Source organism: Fundulus heteroclitus, unplaced genomic scaffold, assembly GCF_011125445.2.
Source record: "Fundulus heteroclitus isolate FHET01 unplaced genomic scaffold, MU-UCD_Fhet_4.1 scaffold_64, whole genome shotgun sequence".
In the NCBI taxonomy this organism is placed as follows: Eukaryota; Metazoa; Chordata; class Actinopteri; order Cyprinodontiformes; family Fundulidae; genus Fundulus; species Fundulus heteroclitus.
In genome coordinates, this window is record NW_023397077.1 from 1,445,064 (window position 1) to 1,471,739 (window position 26,676).

At 40.0% G+C, this 26,676-nt stretch overlaps 1 protein-coding gene across 3 annotated transcripts in view; it reads left to right on the forward strand.

The window, feature by feature from the left end:
* Window positions 1-23,136, forward strand: part of chd1 (chromodomain helicase DNA binding protein 1) — a 103,278-nt gene extending 80,142 nt beyond the window's left edge. For all 3 annotated transcript variants that reach the window (XM_036133591.1, XM_036133592.1, XM_036133590.1), the window contains exons 30-36: window positions 789-1,010; window positions 1,112-1,243; window positions 4,476-4,654; window positions 4,791-4,890; window positions 6,517-6,568; window positions 6,649-6,889; window positions 21,800-23,136. In XM_036133591.1, coding sequence (XP_035989484.1) covers window positions 789-1,010; window positions 1,112-1,243; window positions 4,476-4,654; window positions 4,791-4,890; window positions 6,517-6,568; window positions 6,649-6,889; window positions 21,800-22,061 — 1,188 coding nt within the window. In that variant the 3' untranslated portion in view covers window positions 22,062-23,136. The remainder of the gene's footprint in view (window positions 1-788; window positions 1,011-1,111; window positions 1,244-4,475; window positions 4,655-4,790; window positions 4,891-6,516; window positions 6,569-6,648; window positions 6,890-21,799) is intronic.
* The last annotated feature ends 3,540 nt before the right edge of the window (window positions 23,137-26,676 follow it).

Here is a 26,676-nt window from a genome sequence, read left to right on the forward strand (position 1 = left end):
TCTGATTGTTTGGGACATCTGGAAAACAGCTGGTTGGGAGAAGACGAGGTGAGCACTACCACCAGTCTGGTCTCATGCCGACTGTAAAGCATCCTGAAACCATTCATGTGTTGGATTGCTTCTCAGCCAAGGGAGTCGGCTCTCTCACAGTCTTACCTAAAAACACAGCCATGAATAAAGAATGGTACCAGAATGTCCTCCGAGAGCAACTTCTCCCAACCGTCCCAGAGCAGTTTGGTGATGAACAATGCCTTTTCCAGCATGATGGAGCACCTTGCCATAAAGCAAAGGTGATATCTAACTGGCTCAGGGAACAAAACAGAGATTTTGGGTCCATGGCCTGGAAACTCCCCTGATCTTAATCCCATTGAAAACTTGTGGTCAATCATCAAGAGACGGGTGGAAAAACGAAAACCTAGGAATTCTGACAAAATGCAAGCATTGATTGTGCAAGAATGGACTGCTATCAGTCAGGATTTGGTCCAGAAGTTGGTTGAGAGCATGCCAGGGAGAATTGCAGAGGTCCTGAAGAAGAGGGGTCAACACCGCAAATATTGACTTGCTGCATTAACTTATTCTGTCATTAAAAGCTTTTGTTACTCATAATATGATTGCAATTGTATTTCTGTATGTGTTGACATCTGACATACACACATGAAAACCAGAGGGCAGCAGATCATGGGAAAATATATTTGTGTCATTCTCAATACTTTTGGCCATGACTGTAATATCTAAAAAAAACGTTTTAGTTTTTATGGGTACGGTAACATAAATTACCATTTTTGAAGATGGCAGCAGGGAAGGCGGCAAGCAAACTCATTCAACGAGATAAGTTGAAGGGAAAGGACGATTATGACCCTGAAGCTTCTTCATCAGAGGAGAGGGATGGTGAAGAAAATGAGAAAAAAGAGAAGGCTGAAATCTCTGACATCAAAGAGGCTGAGGAGTCAAAAGATAGGAGGGAAATTAAACTTTTTGAGCCAATTCAGAAACAGGAGGATGGAGTAAAGGTGAGGAAAATGTGTCCAATGACAAAATGAAGAATTTTGCTTTCCATTAATGAATATAAAACACTTTTTCTCAAACTTTTACTTTGATCTCTTTTTACCAGATTGAAGTAAAGGGTGAGGTACGAGAACGGACAAAGAAACCCTTAAACATACCTGTTCAGAAGACATGTATTGCAGAAAATATGCCAATATGTGAGGAGTCTGAGGAACTGGACCAAAGAACTTTCAGTGTGGTATGTTGATCAGTGCTTTATTGAACGCAAAGTGAAAGCCAGGTTGTGTTGACACAAGAGGATTTGATTTAAGGCTGTTACTTCGCGATAAGCAAGAAATTTGTTCTCGCTCCAACAAAATGACATAATTTTGTTCTCAGAGCTCTGCTTTGGGAGTTCTCGCTGCGTGTCCTCAACAGATCATCTGAGCAAAACCTTTTTCTCACAGTGTCTGACAACACTTGGTCAGGATTTGAATGAGCATGATTAATGACTCACGCATCTGTCAAACAAAAAACTGTACTAGCCCTGTTCAACTGTGGTGGTTTTGAGCTGTCGAACATGCCACCTGTGTTCACTTGTAGCTTTTCTCCTACCATTATCCAAGAGGGCATCACCCCTGCCAACGACATTGCTTAACATCTCATTAGATGAAATAATACTTCAACCACGTCCCCAAATCCCAGATAAGTTGCACAGAAGGGGCAGAGGATGCAGAGCAGGAGAGGACGGCAAAATTTAAGCTTTCTCTTCGATCAGTTATTATAGGCAATGTGAGATCTTTGAGAAACAAGTTTGATGAATTCCAAGCCCTTGCAAGGATTTAGTCAGAATATATAGTTTTCACTGAAACATGACTGCAGGATCATATCCTTTACTCTCGGTGTCTTTGCCATGCTTTCTAACCATGCAAGGAGACAGATTTAAAGAAGAGTGGCAAGGTGGTAGATTGGCAGTGTTTGTGAACAAGAGCTGGTGTCATTCAGGACATGTTACTGTGAAGTTTAGTCTCTGCAGCCCGGATATTGAATTGTTAAAGCGCAGAGACCAAGCTCGAGCTTCTCAAGAGCAGCCAGCGCTACCCAAGGGAACTGCTGCCTTGTCTGGGCGGCAAAGCCATGAACAATGCAGACGAGTCTCCCTGTGGCTCTACGCATCTTCAGGAGGAGTGAATACTGCTTTTCAGGACTTGATGCAATCAACTGGGTTCCCTTAGATAGGAATTTTTTGTTGTTGTTTACCAATCTGTATAATCTGAGCCAATCTGTATAATCTGATTGAATCTGACTTTGGAAAGTGCCTTGAGATTACACATTTCATGAATTGGGGCTATATAAATAAAGTTGAATTGAATATTATTCTGTGTGATAAATTGCTCAAGCTCCTTTAGTGCGACCAGGCTGCCAAAGGGAACCGCTGCTCATGCCCCGGGTGCTCCGAGTTTTACTACAGAAAGATGGAAAGGCAGACAGCCACTGCTTTTTACCGCATGAGTTTTTTTTACCCTTCAGGTTCATGGTTTGAAATTAATAAAATTATATTTCGGGTTGACCCAACCTGTTCATAGTGGTCTTTAATATTAGTTTTATCTCTCTTCAGTTTTTCTGGACTTCCTCAGAGAAAAACCTTGTAAATTCCTCTTGAGTTGGCTCACTTTGGCCTTACTCCTCAGCAGAGCTAAATGAACCCAGGTTGGCCCTGAAAAAAAGTGCTCCTGAAACACTCAAAAATGAGGGGAGCCATGTGGTGCACGGCCAATAACGAGCCGTTGGAACTGGGCCTTTAGTGAGTTTTTGTTCATATCATTTACTCAGAGTTCACTAATGTTATTTTGGGAACTGCATATATTCCCCTAACTGCTGTTGCTGACACTGTATGCTCTGACATCAGCTTGGTTGTTGCTGCTACAAATACAACACCTCAATTCGTTTATGGCAATATCTGGTGATTTTAATCATACCTTTGCATAGGTGATACCTTTACCTTTGGTCCCTTAAAAAAGAGGCGGCAACGTATTAAAGAGCTGTGATTCCTAAACCCATGCTCGAATTTGGATGTGAATACTCTCAAATTACAGTTGGGAGTCTGCACCTTAAGTCCATATTGATTATATAATTGTATCCTGAATATATTTTCATAAACGGCTGAAACAACAAAACTTGTGTCACTGTCCAAATATTTTTGGGCCTAGCTGTATAAGCCCCTTTTTCAGAATCAACCTACAGTAAAAAAAAAAAAAAAAAAAACTGTGAGAAGATGGTCACGGGAAGAAAAGGAATAGGTCCAAAACTATTACCATCCTGGAATAAGTGGAGGTGGCGGAGGAGTAGAAATACCTTTGTTTTAACCTGGCCAACAGACTGGACTGGAGACACAACTATGAAGCTGTCTACAAGAAGGGACAGGGCAAACTGTTTTTTTCTGAGAATGCTTAGGTCCCTTTGCAGTAAGATGCTGCATAAAGTGATGAAAAAATATTTAGTGCAGCCACTGATTGTGCATGTTCTACTACTTAGAAAGATGAGAGGTCTGTGATTTTCATCATAGGTACGCTTCAGCTATGAGAGACAAAATGGGGGAAGAAATCCAGGAAATCACATTGTTGGATTTTGAAAGAACTTATCTGTAAATTATGGTGGAAAAATAAGTATTGGTAGGAGAACTTGAACAATCCATTGCTTACTAAATACCTTTTTTACCCCACTGTATTTTTACGTGTGTTGTGGACAATGTAATTTCCTCTCCCGTCATCTGTTGAGGTAGCAACATCAGAGCAACTGACTTAAAGAAGCTCAACAACCTTATAAAGAAGGCCAGCTTTTTTCTGGGGACCCTTCTAGAACCTCTGAAGATGTCTGTAATGTTCTTCCTTTGATGAAGAGTCCTTTACACAGTCAACCCCAGCAATACTCTTTATCAGACTGTGATATAACATCCAAATAATTACAGTGCTTATTTCACAGTAATGAAACAGATCTGTAAACAGAAGGAAACTGGACAGATTAAAGACAGAAGTCTGACGAATGCCTTTTGCGATTATAAAATGTTACACAGTGTCAAACGGGGTCAGATATTAAATCTCAAGAAATCTCTGAGGCCGGATTCACATAATAGAGTTCCACTTTCACCCACAGCCTAAAAAGCTGTCAATTAGCTTCAGATGCAAATCAGATTAGTCATAGTTTGATGGCAAATAAAAAATATATCATGTTTTAGTGTGTAGCTGTGTTGCTTTCATGAACTAAAATAATTTGTACTGGTCCTCCACCGCTGGTTTCATTGGGGTTTTTCTTTCATACTTTGGTTCTCCTTGATTGAAAAGTAAAAAAAATGAACAATTTGTTTAAGATTGATTTATTTATTTTTTAACTAAAGAGTAGATATAGCTACAACTGTTTACATGTATATGTATGCACCTGTGTTTGTTGTTTGAACAGTATTTATTTTTGTTGTTTTTTTTCTAATGTTGCAGTGCAAAGAGAGGATGCGACCTGTAAAAGCTGCCTTAAAGCAGCTGGACAGACCAGAAAAAGGCCTGTCAGAGCGTGAGCAGCTGGAACACACCAGACAGTGCCTCATAAAGATTGGAGACCACATCACTCAGTGTTTAAAGGAGTACTCCAATCCTGAACAGATCAAACAATGGAGAAAGTTAGTTTTTTCATTGCATCGGGATTTTCTCAAACCAAATTAATACTATACATTTTAATCCAAGGATATAAGCAAATTAGTGGCGCATCACAGTTTCTGACGAGTAATCTGAATTATGATTTGTTTTGTTTTACAGGAACCTGTGGATATTTGTTTCCAAATTTACAGAGTTTGATGCGAGAAAACTACACAAATTGTATAAGCACGCAATCAAGAAAAGACAAGAAAATGCCCAAGTATGTGAAGTCCATGAAATAAACCTTATTCTTCTCATCTTAACCAGTAAATGCTTAAACAACTGAACCTCTCTAGTTTTTAAAGACGTTTTATCTCTCATCCAAAAGACATCTTCTGTTCTGAACATGGCTTATGTTTAAATCCGGAGCAATCATATTATTAAATCAATGTTACAGAGCAGGGGTTAGAAGGATGACATCAGAGGTGAACTCTTCTGTTTAGTGTTGCTTTTTCATGATTTCTCTAGATGTCACTTCTACTCCTCTCTCAAACCACTTGTCTTCCTTGTCCAATATGTGAACATTACTATCTTTAAATGGGTGTCCCTTATCTTTGAGATGTAAATAAACTGCTGAGTCTTGTGGGGCTCGAAAGGGCACGTAATTTTGCAATGCATGTGGGATGCGGTTGCCATTTTCTAGGGCATCGGCTTTAGTTTACATTGCTAATAGGGATGCTGTGCTGTGAGAGAGAGACAAAGTGCTTGAAAAATGGACCGTACTTAAGAGATAAGTGGATGGACTGCACTGAGACAAGCTAGACCCTGTTCCGAAGGCTCAGAAAAAACTCTAGGATCCATGGATTTGATCCATATAAGCATGATAATTGGACAAAGGATTTACATGACCTACCACCGCCGTCACCCACTCCGAACCTAGGCTTGCTTTCTATCTAATCCATAGTTAGTTTTCATACCACCAAATAATTCAGAGATATTCATGGACAAAGCAGCTTTAGGTGGGTCCAAGATGTCTAATTTTTCGTCTGCTTTACAAATTTGTTTGACATTGTTTTAAGTCTGGCATCCACTCTGCATTTATGTTGAAAATATTTAGGGGCTCATCGGTTAATGTATTTATGAAGCAGGGAATATTCACAAAGGATCATCTTTACTTTCACTTTGTTTGCTCCCCTTAGCTGGCTAGGCTAGTGTTAGCTGGCTAGTGCTAGCAGCTTGCTAAAAGCCCTAACTAAAACAACACAACAAGCTTTGAATCAAACTTATCAATCTGAAAATGCCCTAAACACACACACATCTGGATATGCCGTTGAAATGTATTTTTTAAATTATTATTTTTTTTTTTTAAATATATATATATATATATATTTTTTTTATTTTTTTTCATTTAACGGCTGCAATCCAGAGTCCATTCTGCATCTATTTGTCAATACCAAGATCTGAGCTCTTTATCTTTGATTCCATGCTGGTAAACTAAAAAATCTCAAACCATTGTTCTCCTTCTCGAAACGATTGTGTGAACGAGTGTGACAGTTAATGACACAGCATGTTTGTAACACGTTTTTAACTTTCTAAAACCAGAAAACAAAGACAGAATTGTGGATAAAGCCTATGTAAACAAACAGAAGTTTGTTTCCCAATGACCAGGTATCCAACAATGAAGTGTGTTTGTTACGTCACCCTATCAAGTCCCATTAGTGTGCTTGTTCTAGCTACAACTTATAAGCCTGTTACTTCCAGCCATCTTCAGAACTGAAGAAGCCTTTTTAATGAGACATAAAACACTGTCCAGCTGGCTTCTACGTGAACCCTTAGGGTTGTCATGTTCTGGTATTCTAATTTTCATAGACCTTATAAATTCATCATGGATATTCTGTATCTTTAGGCTGTGGAGCAGAATACTAGAAATTTAAACACTACAGGCTATAAGCATTCGGGTAAGTCACTTCTTCTGAACACTATTAAATTAAGAAGTCACTGTTACCCATTGATTTTGGATTTTTTTTTTTGTGCACAGATGCTGAAAGGCTGAAGGATAACTCCCACCAAGATGACAGCAGCAGAGACAGCTACAGCTCGGACAGACATCAGCCTTCTGGAAGATACCAGGAAAGCAGCAGTAATAAAGACAAACATAGCTCTGAATCCCTCAAGAAGACCAGTGTGGTAGACTCCAGGAAAAGACCTTACTCTTCTTTCAGCAATGGGAAAGATCACAGAGACCACTACAGGGCAGACAGCCGAGACAAACAGGACAGGTAAGCATAAACACAGACTCAAACTGCTTTATATTAGACCCAATCACACTCACTAATGCACACATTATCAGTAGATCCGTACAGAACTCGGGGCTAAGTGCCTTGCCCAGGGGCACATCACCATGTGTTGGGGAAGTCAGACTCAGATCTAGAATCACAACCCACAGGACAGTGATTATTAATCTGTACATGAACCTCTGACAAGCACAATACTGGTGAAACAGCATGAATTATTATTTTAATAGCTTTATTCTTTGTTGTGCTATTCAACACTGTTTTAAAGTTACTTAATGTTTAATAAATAACTCTCGGTCTGTTAGGTATTGTCCGGTGAATAGGACGATATTATTTAAGACGATAGTTAAAAGGAATGATCCAAGCACTGGTATTCTTTTAACAGCAAACTCTGCACAAATATTGAATAAATTAGTGACAACTTTTCTTCAAGTTCAAGAATTTAACAGAAATAAAATGAACATCCAGAGAACATCACTATGTAATGCTGTTTATCTGAATAAGCACTATATTTGAGTCAACAAATCCTCTCTACTACGCTAGTAAAACTAAACTACTATATCCATGTGTTTTTTTCCCTGCCATTCAGTATATGCACGCGCTAAAGCAGCAACAAAAAACGCGTATTAACGTCAAATAAACATGCAAGCATGTTGAGTTTTTTTGTTTTTTTTGTTGTTTTTTTTGGAATGTTTTTTTTGGAATGTTGGCGAGGCGGTAGCGCTGCGGGAAACCCTGTGTTTTGTAGAAAAGTGCCGTAATTGCAAACTATGGAATTTCGTTTCTATCTTTAATCTCTTTGCTGTGACATCTATCTGTTTCTAACTCATAAGCACATTTAAAACACATTCTCTGTTGCTGCACTTCACATTTGGGAACTGCTCGTGTTTCACACTGTTTGCGTTGTAAGAGGTCGTTAGTCTAGCTTTGGCTTAGCCTAGCGTTAGCCTCACAATGGCTTCCTCCCATATCCTGTCGTCAGCTTCTCCGTCTCCAAGTCTCCCCCTCTCCCCCTCTCTCCTGCTCTCTGTGTCTGATGTTTAGTTATTTCTCTGCCTCCTTTAGTGATAATGGTACATGTAATACATGTAGTGTTTTCGTGGCTTTGGAGGCGAGGGTGTCAGAATTGGACACCCGGCTCCGTGCTGTTGAAAAACCAGCAGATAGCCGCCCTTGGCTCAGGGTGACCAGACCTCCTTGATTTCCGGGGACAGTCCCCGGATATATGTATGTATGTATGTATGTGTATATATATATATATATATATATATATATATATGTATCACCTATGCAAGACCTCTTTCTATCACCTCCGAAATATTTCCAAACTCCGTCCCATTCTCTCCCTCCCAGACGCAGAAAAGCTGGTTCATGCCTTTGTCTCCTCCAGACTGGACTATTGCAACGCACTTCTCATTGGGATCCCTAGAAAAAGTCTGCAGAGGCTTCAGTACATTCAAAACTCTGCAGCTAGGATCCTGATGAGAGTGCGGAAACATGAGCACATTACCCCCATCCTCCATTCACTACACTGGCTTCCCATCTCCACCAGGATTGAGTACAAGGTTTCCCTCCTCACACATCAATGCATCCATGGACATGCCCCCGCCTACCTCAAAGAACTTATCAACCCACAGAAGACAACCCGGTCCCTTCGCTCCACTCACTCAAACCTCCTCCACATTCCCAGAATCAGACTCAGGACAATGGGAGATAGGGCATTTTGTGCTGCTGCCCCGCATCTGTGGAACGCCCTCCATGACACCTTGAGGGCACCTCAGTCCACTGAGTGTTTTAAAAAAGGCCTTAAAACATTTCTTTTTGGCAAAGCTTTTGGTCCCCTTTAGATGTTTTATTTTTAACGCTTTTTAACGCTTTTATTTTTTTAAATGTATGTTTTTTATTTATTTATTTATATATATATATATTTTTTGCCTGTAGCACTTGGAGATCGTTTGATAGAAAGTGCAGTATAAATTAAATGTATTTATTATTATACATTTTTTTTATTATTAAAACAAAATAACATGTAATAAAATGACTTGGGTAAAGACTCAACAGTTTAAAACAACAACAATAATAATAATAATAATAATAATAATAACTTGATATAAAACATAATATGAACAGCCGGAACAGCAGAAATACAAGTACCAAGAAAAGTTGAGAAAGATAAAATCTCAATAAGGTTGAAGGCCAATGAGTAAAAATAGGATTTAAGACAGGTTTTAAAACTGGACAGCAGAGGGGCCTGTCAGATGTACAAAAGTAAGGCGTTCTAGGGGCAGTGGTTCTCAAACTTTTTCTGTCATTCCCCACTTTGGACAAGGGGGAATTTCCAAGCCCCACCTGTCCCCATCGCCCCAACACAATGCTAATGAAATATGCAACAATCTTAAAATGTTCCAATTTTATTGAAGTAACAAGTAGTATCTAAATACAAAATATCTACATCAAATAACAGCAAGCTCAAAAATGAAAGAAAATAAAAATGCAGCTGTGTCAAAATTTGTAACAATTTCAAAGATAGAAAAAATTAAAGTGCCACTCTTCAATTTGTTAATAAAAGAGTGAAATCCATCTGGCAAGACAGGTCTATTTATCCCTGCATTAGTGGCTGCAATGAGCCTGTTTTGCATTGCACAGTTTATCAAAACGGGGTTGCAGGCTTGATATTGCCACTCTCAAGTCATGCTCAATGTTCAGCTGAGATCTGTATTTTGTTTTCAGTGAAGCAACAGCTGAAATGTGGCAAAGGGAAGAAGAATGCACACAGCTCTCTGCCCGATGAGTGGATACTCCCTCTCCACTCCAAACCAGAATTCACTAAGAGTCTGAGCATTAAACCTGAGCCTCAGGGTGGAGTCAGACGTCATATCAATAAACTGGTCCTCCTCAGCAGACCTAAAATCAGCAGCTGCTGCAGACAGAATAGAAAAAAATAGACTTACTTTATTTTTCATTGCATAATAAACACAAAGAAATCAGTTTCTTTGAACCTCGCCAGAGATTTCCTATCTTGTCTGGACAATTTTGGTTTTGATCAGTTTTCAAATTTTCCAACACACTCTAAAGGTCATACTCTTGACCTAATTTGTTGCTCTGGTCTCACCCCCTCTAACTGTTCAGCTGAGGATCTTCACATATCTGATCATTTCCTCCTTTTATTCAGCATTTCCCCTCGTCTCTTCACAGCAAAGACCCCACGGCTCCTTTCATACCGGAACATTAAGAACATTAACTTGGACACTCTCTCTTCACACATCCTAAGAACTTTAATCCTGGATCCTTCTTCCTCACCGGATGAACTGACATCTCAATACAATAACTGCTTAAATGACATTTTGAACCTCCTTGCCCCAACAAAATCCCAGACTGTCACCTTTTCCCACTCCGCCCCCTGGTTTACCCCTGAACTCCGGACCATGAAGGCTAAGTGCCGTCAACTTGAAAGACTTAAAAAGAAAACCGGTTTAACAATTCACAGCGAAATGTATATAACTCAGATAACTCAGTATAAAGAACTAATCACTAAAACTAAATCCACTTACTATTCCAACCTGATCTGCTCACACGAAGGTCATTCTCGGACTCTGTTTTTGGTGTTTAACAATATTTTCAAATCCCCAGCTTCTCTTCCTCCCCACCTATGCTCAACTGACGCCTGCAATTCGATTATGCAGTTTTTCAATGATAAAATCAAAATAATTCACCAGTGCCTGCCTCCTATCCTGTCACCCCCTTCCCCTATAACCCCTTCACCCTGCCAGCCTTTTTGCAGCTTTCATCTACCAACCCTCTCCGATATTTCTGATTTTATCAACAAATCTAAATCTTCCACCTGCCCACTTGATCCCATTCCGTCTGCCCTGGTCAAATCCTACCTCCACGCTCTTCTCCCCTTCATAACTGCCATCATTCACTCCTCTCTTGGTTCTGGAATTGTTCCATCTCTTTTCAAAACTGCTATTATCACTCCTATTGTGAAGAAACCTGGACTAGATCCCAACAATTACAATAATCTCAGGCCAATTTCAAATTTACCTTTTATTTCAAAAATATTGGAAAAAACAGTCGCTTCTCAACTTCATTCTCACTTAACTCACAACAAGCTTTATGAACAGTTCCAGTCTGGCTTCCGTCCACCTCATAGCACTGAAACCGCCCTCTTAAAAATAATCAATGATCTTTTAATAGCAGCTGACTCTGGTCTAATTTCCATCCTCATTCTTCTTGATCCAAGTGCAGCCTTCGACACAGTTTCACACTCTACCCTACTCCATCGACTTTATACAATTGGCATCACTCACACTCCCCTAGCCTAGTTTCAATCCTATATTTCTGGCTGCACTCAGTTTGTTCAGATTAAGTCATATCGTTCCAACTCCTCTCCAGTTACCACCGGTGTTCCCCAAGGCTCTGTTCTAGGACCCCTACTTTTTATCATCTACATTCTCCCCCTTGGCAATATCTTTAGGAAATTCAACATCAATTTTCACTGTTATGCGGATGACACCCAGCTCTATCTTTCTTGTACACCAAACTCTTCACTCCCACCTCCTTCATTAATCTCCTGCTTAACCGAAATAAAATCCTGGTTCACCTCCAACTTTCTTAAATTGAATAATGACAAGATCGAAATCCTCTTAGTGGGAACAAAATCTAATTTATCCAAAGCTGACAGTTTTCTCCCTTTCATTTGACAACTCCATAATTTCCCCCTCACCTCAGGTCAAGAGTCTGGGTGTCATCCTTGATAGTACCTTGTCCTTCTCCTCTCACATTAACAACCTTACCCGCTCCGCTTACTTTCACTTACGCAATATCAATCGCCTTCGCCCCTCTCTCTCCACTAGCTCCACCTGCACTCTTTTTCATAGTCTGGTCACTTCCCGCATTGATTACTGTAATTCTCTTCTTTTCGGTCTTCCTCAAAAATCCATTCACAAAATTCAGTCAGTACAAAACTCAGCAGCTCGCATCATTTCTAGAACCCCTTCTTTTCATCACATCACCCCAGTCCTGCAGCAGCTCCACTGGCTACCTGTGAAGTATAGAATTCAGTTCAAAATCCTCCTACTTTTAAAGTTATTCACAATCTCTCCCCTCCACACCTTTCTGATTTACTTCAAATTTCTACTCCCTCCCGCATACTTAGATCTTCTTCTACCACTCACTTAGTTGTTCCTTCAGCCCGTCTTAAAACCATGGGGAGCAGAGCTTTTTCACCTTCTGCGCCCACACTCTGGAATTCTCTCCCCCCTGACATCTGCAATACCGAGTCTTTACCCATTGGCGCGAAACCGATGTATACAGATGCAGATATATGGGCGCAACAGTGTTGCCAACTCCTCAGTAAGGAAAGTAGCTATTGGCTGTGCTAAAAGCTGCTAGAAGTCGCTGAATGACGTCATCGCCTAATTTGCATAATCTGCCACATGATGTGATGTGCAAGTTATTGACGCTGTGGGAGAAATAACGTTGTTAGAGAGAGAGACAAAAAGTGAGTAAAAACACTTTTTTCTGTCCATGTTTATTTATTATTATTATTTTTTATTTTATTTATTTTTTATAAAAAAAAAAAAAAACTGGCGGCCTGTCCAGGGTGTACCCCGCCTCTCGCCCAGTGAACGCTGGAGATAGGGGAGTTTGCATGTTCTCCCTGTGCATGCATGGGTTCTCTCCGGGCACTCCGGCTTCCTCCCACAGTCCAAAAACATGACTGTTAGGTTAATTGGTCTCTCTAACTTGTCCTTAGGTGTGAGTGTGTGCGAGAATGGTTGTTTGTCCTGTTTGTCCCTGTGTTGCCCTGCGACAGACTGGCGGCCTGTCCAGGGTGAACCCCGCCTCTCGCCCAGTGAACGCTGGAGATAGGCACCAGCAACCCGCGACCCCATGAGGGATAAAGCGGATCAGAAAATGGATGGATATTTTTTATTAATGTTTAATTTATTACAATACTAACCCTCCTCCTTTACCCGGGTTTAAGACCGGCAAAATGAACCATAAAGAGACACTATGGCGGAGTTACAATTTTTTTAAAACTTTTTTTTAACGTTTTCTTTTTTCCCTTGTGGTCCACCAAGGAGCCTACAAATCACGGTAAAACATGAACATGTGGCTGTGTGAATCAAACGCCGTTATTTATTCAAGATAAAATATTTCAAATTCAGTTATTTATGATCAACCTGCGCCGTCAATCCCAGCGCATGTGCGCTTTATTTGCAGTCTGGACGCTGAGGGTAAACATGCTGTGGCTCTGACTGCAGCGCTGAGAGGGACTCCTGCGGTAGCGGGAGAACGGGGTTAGGACGGGGGAGGCGCCCCACGGCAGCACCTGCCGCTGGAGGACAAGAGTATGAACGATACGTGCTTTCACGTAAGCGTCTCCAAAAGTCGCTAGATTTGTTGCTAGTCGCTTTTTTTGAAAAAGAGTCGCTGGAGGGGTCTGAAATATAGCGTCAGTCGCTGAATTGGCAACACTGGGGCGCGAAAGGTTATTCCATTACAAATAATATGCTGACGTCACGTCAATCATTATTCTGGTGAAATTTTTCTCATATCTAATGTTATTTTAATTAGACTGCATGTAGGCTAGTAATGATTACGTTTTGGGTTTAATTGGTCTAATAAGCGGCAACAGACAGCTATAAGGACAGTTTGCTCTCACACGTTCTACATTTATAGTCACACAACACACACACACACACACACACACACACTGGAACTTGGCGCGCCCCACCTGTCACGTCTCAATTCCCCACCAGTGGGTCGCGCCGCACACTTTGAGAACCGCGGACTTTAGGGGACACAATAGAGAAGGCCTTGTTCCCTCTAAGTCTCTGCTCAGAACTGTGAATGACCATGAGCAGTTGGTCAGCAGACGTCAATGAGCAAGCAGGGTTGTAAAGGTGAAGGAGAAGCTCATTTAAGTAAGGTGGGCAAAGCTGTTTAAAACCTTAAAAACAAACAGAAGTTCTTTAAACGGAACTCTAAGATAAACAGGCAACCATTGAAGGGAGGCCAGGATGGGGTAATGTGCTCTTTTTATGTTTTGCCATTAAAAGGTGTGCAGCAGCGTTTGAACCAGCTGCAGACATTTGAGTGAGGACTGACCGATTCAGAGATAAAAGAGAATTACACTAATCCAGCCATGATGTGAAGGCTTGGAGTAGTGTTTCCATATTTTTGCCTTGAAATAGTAGGTTTTACCTTTGCTTTTTTCCTTAAATGACAAAAATGACTTAGCTGAGGTCCTTTTTTGACTGTCAAGTTTAAAATCTATAGTCATAGGTACTTGTTGATGGCACTAAAATTATTTTTAAGAGCATTAAAAGAGTATTAAAAAGCATTAAATTAGAGTTACTCAGTCCTGCATAAACCCTGTAATTGAAGACCTACAGCATCTTCGACGGGCCATCCATTAGCAGGCTTCTTGCTATTAGTTGTTTGGCATTCAACAAGAAATGTCCTGTTTTTCGTATCATCTGGGTCAAAATCAAGTATACAGCTGACTGAAATTATGCTGGTTCTATCTTTGTCAGGTCCCTTCGCCCAACTTACAAGAGGAAGCCGATGTTTTGCCATTTTTGCCAGACAATAACGTCTTTTTGTTTCTGCTGCTCGCGCTCAAATCAACAGACTCACCCGCATTCGCACCTAGCACTGCGCGTGCGTATAGTGCATTTTTTCCTCGTCAAAATTAACATTTCAGATATCTAAAGTAATATTTTCCATATATAAACGGCTACTTAAAATGTGCAAATACTTCTATGTATAAGGTTTTTTTTGACATCCTGAAATTCTTTTTTTGCCAATAGAAATTAAATTTCTATTGGCAAATTTATGAAATCTAAAATTACAGTTAAGACTATTAGGAGTGTCATTTTGACTAGAAAGAATCCTATTTTAGTGATCTAAAAATGGAACAACAGAGAGGACAGCGCCTTTAGTAAATGTCAAAACTGCCTGCCATACCGCTAAGAATTCTGGCCAGTCTCGTCTTGCCCATTTTCAACTAGCCCCCAAAGACAGACAAAGAAAATTGACTTAGTTCGACTAAAAAGAAAATATATCCTCCCAGGTTCTGATTATGTACATTCCAAACAGAACAAGCCGATTATGGAAAAAAAATGTTTTGCTTTTGGGCAAAAGTATGATAGATTACATACTACATTGATTCATGTTGAAAATGTAGTTGGTCTGAAAAGGGAATTCCAGAGCAGGAAACAGATATTTGATGTGACACTGTTCAAAAGAAAATGTATGCTAATTGATCTGCCAAAATATGCAAGCATCTATTTATGCATGCATACCTCCAAGATCCAGTGTGGAGGACTGTTACATATAAAAATATAGTGTAATTTTTTGTCTTATTTGCAATACATTTTTCTTATATTTATTAGTATATACACATATATGGTATATGCTTATATTGCAATATATTTGAAAATATAAATACTAAATATCACACAGCAGGATTTTTAGCCTGATTTTTACCCTGATCTCCCCCTTCCGAGAGGCGCCGGTCAACAGCATGTCTCTTAAGATAATCTTAATAATAATAACAATACATTTTATTTAACAGTGCCTTTCTTGATAGTCAAGGTCACTTTACAGACAATACAAATTAAAATACAAAAATACAGATACAGGAACATAAAAACAGTTATGAGCCGTATATTTACAAATAAGCAAGCTGAAACAGGTGGGTTTTGAGTCTAGTTTTAAATAAGGGGAGAGAGTCAATTCTGCGGAGGTCAGGTGGGAGTGAGTTCCAGAGCTGGGAAGCAGAGCAGCTGAAGGCTCTGCTCCCCATGGTGACAAGTCGAGCTGGGGGTACAGTGAGGTGGATGCAGGAGGATCTGAGGGAGCAGGAGGAGGTGGCAATGTGAAGGATGTCTTATAGATATGGAGGAGAAAGTTTATGGATGGCTGTAAAAGGATATAGAAGGATTTTAAATTGTATTTAAATTGTATCTATTTACTATATATATATATATATATATATATATATATATATATATATATATATATATATATATATATATATATATATATATATATATATATATATATATGCTTCCGATTGGCAAAATTATCAGACAACATGGGATTAATTTCCACTGTTATGCTGATGACACTCAGCTATATTTATCCATAAATCCTGATGAATCCAATCAGTTACTTCGACTGCAGTCATGTCTTGATGACATCAAAAGCTGGATGACTTTAAATTTCCTGCACTTAAATTCTGACAAGACAGAAGTTGTAATCTTTGGGCCAGAGTCTTCAAAAAATAAAGTTCTTAATCAATCACTTAATCTGGGTGGCATTAACCTGGCCTCTGGTAATAAAGTTAAAAATCTTGGTGTTGTTTTCGACCAAGACATGTCATTTAAATCCCATATTAAACAGGTTTCCAGAGTTTCCTTTTTTCACCTCCGGAATATCGCCAAAATTAGAAACATTCTGTCCAGGTGTGATGCTGAAAAACTAGTCCATGCATTTGTTACTTCAAGGATGGACTATTGTAATTCTTTACTATCAGGAAGTCCACAAAATGCAGTTCGAAGTCTTCAGCTGATCCAAAATGCTGCAGCAAGAGTTCTGATGAAAATCAACAAGAGGGATCATATTTCTCCTATTTTAGCTTCCCTTCATTGGCTTCCTGTTAAATCAAGAATAGAATTTAAAATTCTCCTTCTAACGTATAAAGCCCTTAATAATCAAGCTCCATCATATATCAGAGCTCTGATTACCCCGTATGTTCCTAACAGAGCACTTCGCTCTCAGACTGCAGGTCTGCTGGTGGTTCCTAGAGTCTCTAAAAGTAGAATGGGAGGCAGATCCTTTAGCTATCAGGCTCCTCTCCTGTGGAACCAACTCCCAGTTTTGGTCCGTCAGGCAGACACCCTGTCTACTTTTAAGACTAATCTTAAAACTTTCCTTTTTGACAAAGCTTATAGTTAGAGTGGCTCATGTTACGCTGAGCTACCTCTATAGTTGTGCTGTGATAGGCATAGGCTGCTGGAGGACATCAGGATCTATTTTTCTCACTCTACTGATTTCTACTGTTCTCCAGTTTTGCATTGTATTACATTGAAATGACTGTCGTCATTTCAGCTTTTACCTTTTTGCTCTCTCTCTTTCTCTTCATAGTAGGTACACCTGGTCTGGCGTTCTGTTAACTGTGACATCATCCAGAGAAGACGGCTCACCCGCTACTTCCATCTAATATAGAACAGATTACTAGATCAATGTGTGCTTCTGTGCTTTTTTGTTTCTCTTGTTGTGTCTCTGCTCTGTCTTCTGTAACCCCAGTCGGTCGAGGCAGATGACCGTTCATACTGAGCCCGGTTCTGCCAGAGGTTTTCCTTCCCGTTAATGGGGAGTTTTCTTCCCACTGTCGCTTCATGCTTGCTCAGTAGGTAGGATTGCAGCAAAGCCATGTACAATGCAGGCGACTCTCCCTGTGGCTCTACGCTTCTCCAGGAGTGAATGCTGCTTGTCGGGACTTTGATGCAATCAACTGGTTTCCTTATATAGGACATTTTTGACCAATCTGTATAATATGATTGAACTTGATTTTGTAAAGTGCCTTGAGATGACATGTTTCATGATTTGGCGCTATATAAATAAAATTGAATTGAATTGAATTATTCTAAATTGAACTCGGAGCCAATGGAGTTGGTGAAGGACAGGGGAAATATGGTGAAAAGAGGGGGTTCTGGTGATGACACGAGCTGCTGAGTTCTGAAGTTGGAGTTTATGGAGGGATTTATGAGGGAGACCGAAAAGAAGAGAATTACAATAATCAAGATGGGAGGTGATAAGGCTGTGGATAAAGACAGAGGCACTGTGCGTGGTAAGGGAGGAACAGAGGCGGTTAATGTTGCGACGGTGTAAGTATGCAGACCGGGTAATGTTATTTATGTGTGACTGAAAGAGATATGAGCGGAACCAGTCAAGAGGGGTGTGTGAGATGCCAAGAGAGGATAATCTATTGAGGAGAGTGGGGTGAGAAATGGTATCAAAGGCCGCACTAAGATCGAGGAGGATGAGGATGGATAGGAGTCCAGAATCAGCAGCTATGAGGAGATCGTTTGTGATTTTTATTAGGGCGGTTTCAGTACTATGGGAGGGGCGGAAACCAGACTGGAACGGCTTGTAAAGACTGTTGAGGGTAAGAAAGGCGTGGAGTTGAGCAGACACCATTTTTTCAAGTATTTTAGAAATAAAGGGAAGATTTGAGATGGGACGAAGATTATTAAAGTTAGTGGGATCAGAACAAGGTTTTTTCAGAATCGGGGAGACAGATGCAGTTTTGAAAAGTGAGGGGACAATACCAGAGGAGAGAGAGGAATGAATAATGGAAGTAATGAAGGGGAGGAGGGAGGTGAGACAGGTTTTGACTAGAACTGTGGGGAAGGGGGGTCAAGAGAACAGGTAGAGGACTTGGATTTACGGATGAGATCTGAAATTTCGGACGAAGTGGGCAGTAGGAAGCAGGAGAATGACTGGCTACGGGGGAGGGGCAGAGGGGAAGGGGGAGGCAAGGGGGTCATATTTAGTTGCTGGTGAATGGAGCTGATTTATTTATTAAAAAAGATTATTTATGAATTACAAGTCTGACTTGAATACATGTGAGAAGGCAGGGAATCAGGGGGTCAAAAATCTTGTGCATTATTGAGAAGAGAGACTTGGAGATGCCATCGTTGGAGCAGATAGGGTCAGAATCGTAGTTAGATTTAGTTATTGCTATTAAGTTTGAATAGTGAAGAAGATGAGTTTTATTCATTTCTTTGGGTATGGAGAGACCAGTTTTTTTATGGAGGCGTTCAAGTTGCCGGCCTTTGTCTTTCATGAGGCGGAGCTCAGGAGAAAACCAAGGGGCAGAGCGGGAAAAGGACACAGAGGGGCAAGGAAAGTCCAGTGTTGTAGTGGGTGACAAGGTGGTCCGGAGAGGAAAGAGCAGGGATTGGGATATTGTCAATGTGGGAGGATAAAATGTCTGTGTTTGTTTTTAATATTGCAAAAAGAAATCTGACGGACTGGCTTGATTATGGAAAGAGACAGGGAGATGTTGAAGGACAGAAGAAAACGATCAGAAATGTGAACATCATCAGCATTATGAGAATATCCTGCTGTGTGTGGTGTGTTAAGAGCAGTCTGGTCCACTCGGTAGAATGTCGGGACCGCTACAACCTCACATCGGGAATATTCAACATGATGGATTGTCTTGCCCCGATGACAATCCATCCGGTAGCTTGTTAAATGAGACCAGAAAGCAAGGTTAGTGATTCCACGAGAGAGGAAAAATAAACCTGACTCGCCTCCATTGCTCGCAGTGCAGCAAGGGCAGAGCCCCCGGTTGCGTTGTCTCCACTTCTTTAACCAAAACCTTTTCTTTTTATGTTTTTTTTCTCCGTTAAACTCTTGAGAGGATTCGAAAGATTTCTTAAGTGAAGTGTGTTGTATGTTGTGCTTGCCATCTGACCGGACACCACACATTGTATGAGCAAACCTTTTTTATTTAGGAGTTTTTATCGTTATGTGTGGTGTCTCTCAGGCTTTGAAAATCGGCCGACTATTTTAAAATCCTACTGTGTGAACCAGCCTTAAAAAATCTGTGCCCGTATTTCACAAAAATTCTCGAGAGTCCTCTCAGAGCTCCTATCTTAGCCTAAAAATTCCTACCTAGGAGTCTTAGCTTAAGAGCGATTCAGGTCACTACTAAGAGCGACTCTAAGGCAATTTTTCTCTTGGTGAGGAGGTATGGTTGACCCCGTTGCTAGGTGTGACACTGTCTTTAAAGAGCTGTGATTGGGTGATAGTACAAGAAAACAACAAAAAAGTGTTCCTATAAAAGAAGAGAAGTCAACCGAGCAGACTGGATTAAGATGAAAATAAGCAAAATGAATTGATTGTCACAATGTTTGAACAGATCTTATTCACATCCTCATCATTATTTTAATTTACTTATGTTTACTCGCCAGTCATTTTTAGGGCTGGGCGATATGGATTAAAAAATAAATCTCTGATTTTATCATACCAAATCCGATTAATCGATTTTTTTCCCTCCTTTTTGTTTCCTAAAAAGAAATTAAAGAAATTATTTTAAAACCTTGCTTTTATGTCAAGCATTTCGTCAGGGAGTTGACCTGAATTCAAAGTGCAACTACTAACAAGCTGTAAAACAAGGTTGTAAAACAAGATGGCAGCCGTGCCATTATAAACAATGAAAATATAACTAAACATTTGCTGCTAGTGGTTTTACACATTGAGCTAAGAACAGGCTTCACTGCACTTGTGAACTTCAAACTAAGTTTAAAAAAAAAGTAAATAAGTAAATGAAGTACCTCGTATTATGGTAAAAAAAAGTTTCCCCTTAACAATATTTTGACAATAAATTTGCCTAAACATATATTCGGCATCACATGATGTTCTCTTCATGGAAACCCAATGAGTGTATTGGCAAAATAAAATCCAGATTTTCCAAAAATGAAATCTTAAAGAATTGTAAATTCAAATTAATCGATTAAATCGATTTATCGCCCAGCCCTAGTCATTTTACAACTATCTCATATTAATGCACACTCACCTTTCAGCATTTTACTGGGATTGTCTGCGTATATAAAGCGGTTGTATTTGAGAATGCAGAAAAAACAACAGCAACACATCTGTCCAGCCAGCTCTGGGAGAAGAATAGGGGAATGTTGAAAAGTAAATTCGTCCCTCAATCATGGTGCAAATGCAGACTTTGAAGTGTATTGCCACAGATCAAAGCTCCTTTTTCTCTGTGCGTCTTGGTGCTTTTACACACCAGCCTGGAACGTGAGAAGTGCTGCAGCAATCAAAAGCGAGGAGATGGCATCACACAAGCAAAATTCTAGATGACATTTTAGGCTACTGGCAATATAGAAAATGTTTTCTCACCACCTTTACATATATATATATTTTTGATAATTACTCCTATTTTTGTCCATGAGTATCCAGCATATTACCTGTTATTTATTTATCCTCTATAAAATTACGTTAGGTAGAGCTGTCTTTAACCCTTCTGGCCGCTGAAGCTAATTAATTTCCCGGTATGGGGATGATAAAGTTTTTCTTATCTACATATTAATAATTGTATGATTGTTTTAGATGTTTATGTCCTCATTTCTCTATTGTCTAGGTGGTGTATCAGCCAAACAGCTCTCTGTTTCCACTATCTTCCCTGCTTAAGAAACTTTTAGGCTCACTAAAAGTCCTCATAACTAAAATAAATGCTTGTAAAATAACAAATCTATTTTACCAAAAATGTAATAGGATTGGAGTCAAAACCTGAATATAAACATAAATTTGAAAAAAACATTGCTGTATCCCAGCTGTAATTTATCTCACTATAGTTTTTTTGCACAAAGTAGTTATGCTTTCTTCCTCCTACTACATAGCTCCCCAGTGGCAACCTTAGGCGAGTTTTCAGCCACTTCTGTTTTGTTGTCAGATTAATTTTTCTTTAACACAAATGCAGTGAACTATTTAGCTTAAGTCAATGTCTTACTCTTTTCTGAAAAATACAAGGGTATTGAATAACTTTTATAGTGCTGCGGTAAATTCTTTATGCATTTAAGAAAGCTGTTATTTGGCTGTTAGCAGTCAGTTTGTGCATGCTACAGTAGCTTGAACTATAATCATGTAAAAAATTTGACCATCATAGCACTTGGTCAGTTTATAAAGATATTCACACATTAGATTTATAACAATTTATTTTGTAAATGTTTATATCTAATTGATAACTATTGAATTATGAGCGCATAGGGCAACGTGTGCATCTGTCTTTTGTTATTCTCACAGTTTCACTTAACCATTATCTTCTCAAGGTTTACAAATTGATTTTGATGTTTGCAGATATAACGACAGTAAGCATAGAAAACTTGAGGAATTCCGCACCAACAGAGACCAACGACAGGATGTGAAGGATCTTTCTCATTCAGACTACCGTTCGTCCTACCGCTACCACTCGGACTGGCAAACAGATCAGCGAGCGTCAGCAAGTGGGGCTCGTTCTCCTCGAGATGAACGCTCACCTTGTGACTCTCACTCACCATTTGACTACTCTTCAGACCACAAAAGTACGCCAGAGCAGATCTGGAGCAGCCGTAAAACATAGCAGGAGCTACTTTGATCTATAGCAGCAGTCCTAGACTTGGTAACACAGCAAATGCCTTATGCTGAACTAGGGTCCCCCACCCTGAAGCTGTTTGAAGCACCGTGTATCAGTTTGTTCATTTCTTTTGTCAGCAAGAGTGGCAGGGTCCACAATCTGTAGACCCGTCAGAAAAAAGCTTCAGAGTCCATTAAGTTCTATGGCTCACAGCCAAAAGGTTGTTACTATCCTAAAGCTTGAAGTGGACATAATTGACCCTTAATGCTGCCTCCAATTCCTCCCAACAAATGACACTGGATCTTATATTTGACTATCCTCATTTCTTGTCTTTGTGTTAAAGCTTAATGTGACCTTCCTTATTTAAGTGTTAAAACGGTCAGAAGTCACATGAACCGTGATGTGTAAAGGTGTCTGGTTTAATCCAGTCTGGACTCAGGCTCAACACCTGCAGTACCTCATTTACAACATTTTTCAGTTTTCCCCACCAGCAACTTTGTAAATTGTTTAATAAGATAAATAGAAAATGTAACTTGGATTTTTTTTTTTTTACATAAAATAATGTTTTTGTACATATTATTTTTTTATGTTATGTAACATAGTAAATCAGTGAACTGTTTCCTCAGGCTTATTATGACTCCACTTTCCTCTTAACTCAGGCTTTTTTCATCATTGTATAAGTGAGTTTCCTTTTGTCCTAGTAATATCAGAATGTATTTTTAAAGGGAAGGTTTCACATTTTTCACTACTGTAAAGTCTTCAGTATGGTGAAATGAAAATTGGAAGCTGACCTTCATCACATTTGCATAGTGTAGTCTCGGCAGAAGCCCCTCTAAGAATTTAAATCAATTTGATTTTTTTCAATGTATTTTCCATGTAGGCAATAATATTGTCAATGTGTCTATGCAGCCAAGTATGTTGTTGGTTTAAAACACCAAACTGAATGAAGTCACTGTTGAGATTTAAACTTGTATAAATTTCCTATATATTTACTAAGGAATTTACACTGAAAGTGCATGAATTTTTATGGACTGTTTTATATAGTTGTTTATAAAATCATTAAAATCTGTCACTGTACTCATATGAAACCTTCTTTTAAAGTAACAATTAAATAGTAAAATCGGAATAACACATACACAATGCCTTTCACGGAGACCCACCATTTACCCAACGGTCCTGCGACTGTCCACTAAATCTTACTTCCACAGGATAGGTATATAATGTTGTGTTCTGTTCTATTTCTGCTGTTTCTCTTACTGGCTTCCATGTTTCCAGACTGCTGCATTTTTACCAAGATAAAATAAAAAAATGCTGCGGTCTGTTTTGGCACGATGGGAACTTTCATATGATTGGCTCAGGAACCAGGAAATAACATGAGCTACACTCTGAACTGAAGTATTTCCGGACCATACCTCTAGGTTTGAAAGGAGAAAAACTTGACTTAAGACATTGTTGATGGAGAGGACCGATTGAGCCATTGAGTTTTGAACATTAGCAGCCTCATCAGGCTGGAATGAGATGAGATTTTGTGGCAACAGGTTGAGCTCCTGAAGTAAGACATCACTTCCCATTTTCTGTTGCTGCATGTGGATTGTGGTTGCATGTTTCAGACTCGATTTTATCTTAAATCTCTTTGCAGTGACATCTCTGTTTCTAAAATAAGCACATTTAAAACACATTCTCTGTTGCCGCACTTTGCGTTTGGGAACTCCTCGTGTTTCACACAGTTTGCTTTTCTTGGCATCGTAAGAGGTGCCTAGCCTAGCTTTAGCCTTACAATGGCTTCCTCTCCTATCCTGCCGTCAGCTTCTCTGTCTCCAACTCTCCCCCTCTCTCCTGCTCTCTGTGTCTGATGTTTAGTTATTCCTCTGCCTCCCTTAGTGATAACTGTAGGTGTAATAAATGTAGTGTTTTTGTAGTTTTGGAGGTGAGGGTGCCAGAATTGGACACCTGGCTCCATGCTGTTGGAAAAAACAGCCGATAGCCACCCCTTAGCTAGAGCAGAGCCACGGAGATTACCTTCACGTAGCAGTCCTCCAGCAGTACCCGAGCAGCCGGGTAACCAGGCTGGCTGGGTGACAATACGTAGGAAGCCTAGTTCTAGATTCCAGCCCCAAGGTCACCACCAACCTTTCTGCGTGTCTAACAGAATTTCCCCCCTCAGGGACACACCCGCTGAGAAACAGACTCTGGTAATTGGCAGCTTCAAAGTCAGAAACATGGCATTAGAGACACCAGGGACCTTAATCAAATGCCTGGCAGGGGCCAGAATGGAAGACATCAAATCCTACCTGAAACTGCTAAGGATAAGCGTAAATACAGTAAGATTGTTATTCACCCTGGCTGTTATGACACCCGGTTACACCAATTGGAGGTCACTAAAGTTAGTGTTGCTTTGTGGATAAGTTTGCTAAAACAATCTCGGACACCGTAATTTTCTTTGGTCCACTGACTTATCTGACCAGTGATGACATGTTTAGCCGCATGTCATTCAACCGCTGGTTGTCTAGGTGGTGTCCTGAAAACGATGTGGGCTACTTTCATAACTGGCAAACTTTCTGGGGAAAACCTGGTCTGATCCGGAAAGACAGCGTCCATCCCACTTTGGATGGTGCTGCTAAATCTGTCTGGGTTTATTAGTTCTCCAAATTGCTGACAACCCAGAGTCCAGACCTGGAAGCAGAGCCATAGTTTAACACACCTCTCTGTAGCTTCAGTACTGTTACCCACCCATTACCCCATTGAGACGGTGTCTTTCCCACGGCCAAAACAAAACAGATGAAAAACTGAATTAAAAGCAGCATATCATAAAAATCAATACAACTCAAATGGAACCAAAAAATAAGGCAAAAGTGGTTTATTTTTTTAGGGATTTTTCACGGCTCTAGTGGCTCGCCTTTTATGACAGTAGGCTGACAGAACGAGGGGAAGAGACATGTGGTAAAGGACTGCTTGTCTCCGTGTTGCCCTGCGATAAACTGGCGACCTGTCCAGGGTGTAACCCGCTTCTCGCCCATTGACAGCTGGAGATAGGCACCAGCACCCCTTGCGACCCCAATAGGGATAAGCGTGTTGGGAAATGGATGGATGGAACTCAAACTTGCTACAGATGGCTTGAATGAAAGTAGTGGTGGTCAAACGATTTATTTGGATATATGCAAACCAGCAACTGAGAAAATTCAGCGGATTGAACATCTGAGGACAACTTCCCTCTGTGTCTATCGCTGCTCTTGCGCTTAATAGTGAGTGGTATTTCCACCTGGGGCCATGTCATTTGTCAACATTTATTCCCGCGTTTCCAGTAACTTAGCCCATAAACACGGGCGACCAACAAGGGATCTCTTCGTGATTTGCCATTATGTTTTTATTTACAACACAAAGAACTCCTGGAGATAGGCACCAGCACCCCTCGCGACTCCATGAGGGATAAAGCAAGTGAGAAAATGGATGGAGTATCGTGTATCGAGGCAGCCTGTCTCATTCATGAAGGCCCGCCTCACACAGTTCGGAGATTTGGCAGCAAAGGAAGAAATCAATTATCAGAGACAAAACACTTATGCATATATTTATTAGAATTGGAAATCCAAAGGGAGAAAAACATGTTACCATAGAGCTTCATTTAGTATGTTACCAAAGTCCCCCTCCACGGCCATTGTAAGCATCTGTCTGGCCGAATACCCCCAATCACATGTATATTATAGGCTGCTCGGCTTCTCACAGAGTGACTGGGTGTGTGGTCCAAGCACACACGGTCTCCAAGTGCCCATCTTCCCACAAGCAAAACAAATCCTCATGTGTCAACTCAGGAACTAACTTTTATCTAATAGCCCAGGTGTTTTTTAGGAGTTAACCGAGATAAATATTAAGAACCATAAAAAAAGGTTTCAAACCATATACCATTTTGAAAGGTCCCCCATAAGACCTCCCGTGCTTCTTCGTGCCTGGTATCTACAAGAGTTTGAATGGATTTATTGCTGCAAACCTCCCCCTCTGTAGAGTTCAAGCCACACAGCTTTAGTGATTACACGGTAACTCTTTGTGCTTTATGAAAAATACCTGATTAATACAACAACTGATTATATACTTCCATAACATAATTTAGCATGCTTTTTCTTGAAGAAGGGTCGGATATAACACTGCGGTCAAGCCTGCTGCCACTTCGAAAACGACAGTCAAGCCAGCCCCCACGCGGTTTTGTAAGTCACGTAAACTAAGCATTACAGTAGTAACACCTGTGACTACATTTCAAAATTAAAGCAATATGTTTGAGGTGTATCAACGTTTTTTATTCTTTATTTTTACACATATTGACTTCAGTTAGTTGAAATGTTTTTTTTACTGCTTTATATAATCTTTTTTATTATTCAGGTCTACAGGTCAATATGGAAATGTATATTTTGGTCACCCTCTTCAGCCTTAATAACTACGAAAAACTTTTGTTCAGGTGACTACTTTCACTTATAGATGACAGGTGATCTCCAGATGTTACTCATCAAACTCCATCTACATGATGTGAAATTTCAAAATAAAAGCCCTTTTATTTTGAAATTTAATATTGACAGCAACTTAGGTCAATTTGACCTAAGTTGCTGTCAATATTGCTACAGAACTGGACGTTTTC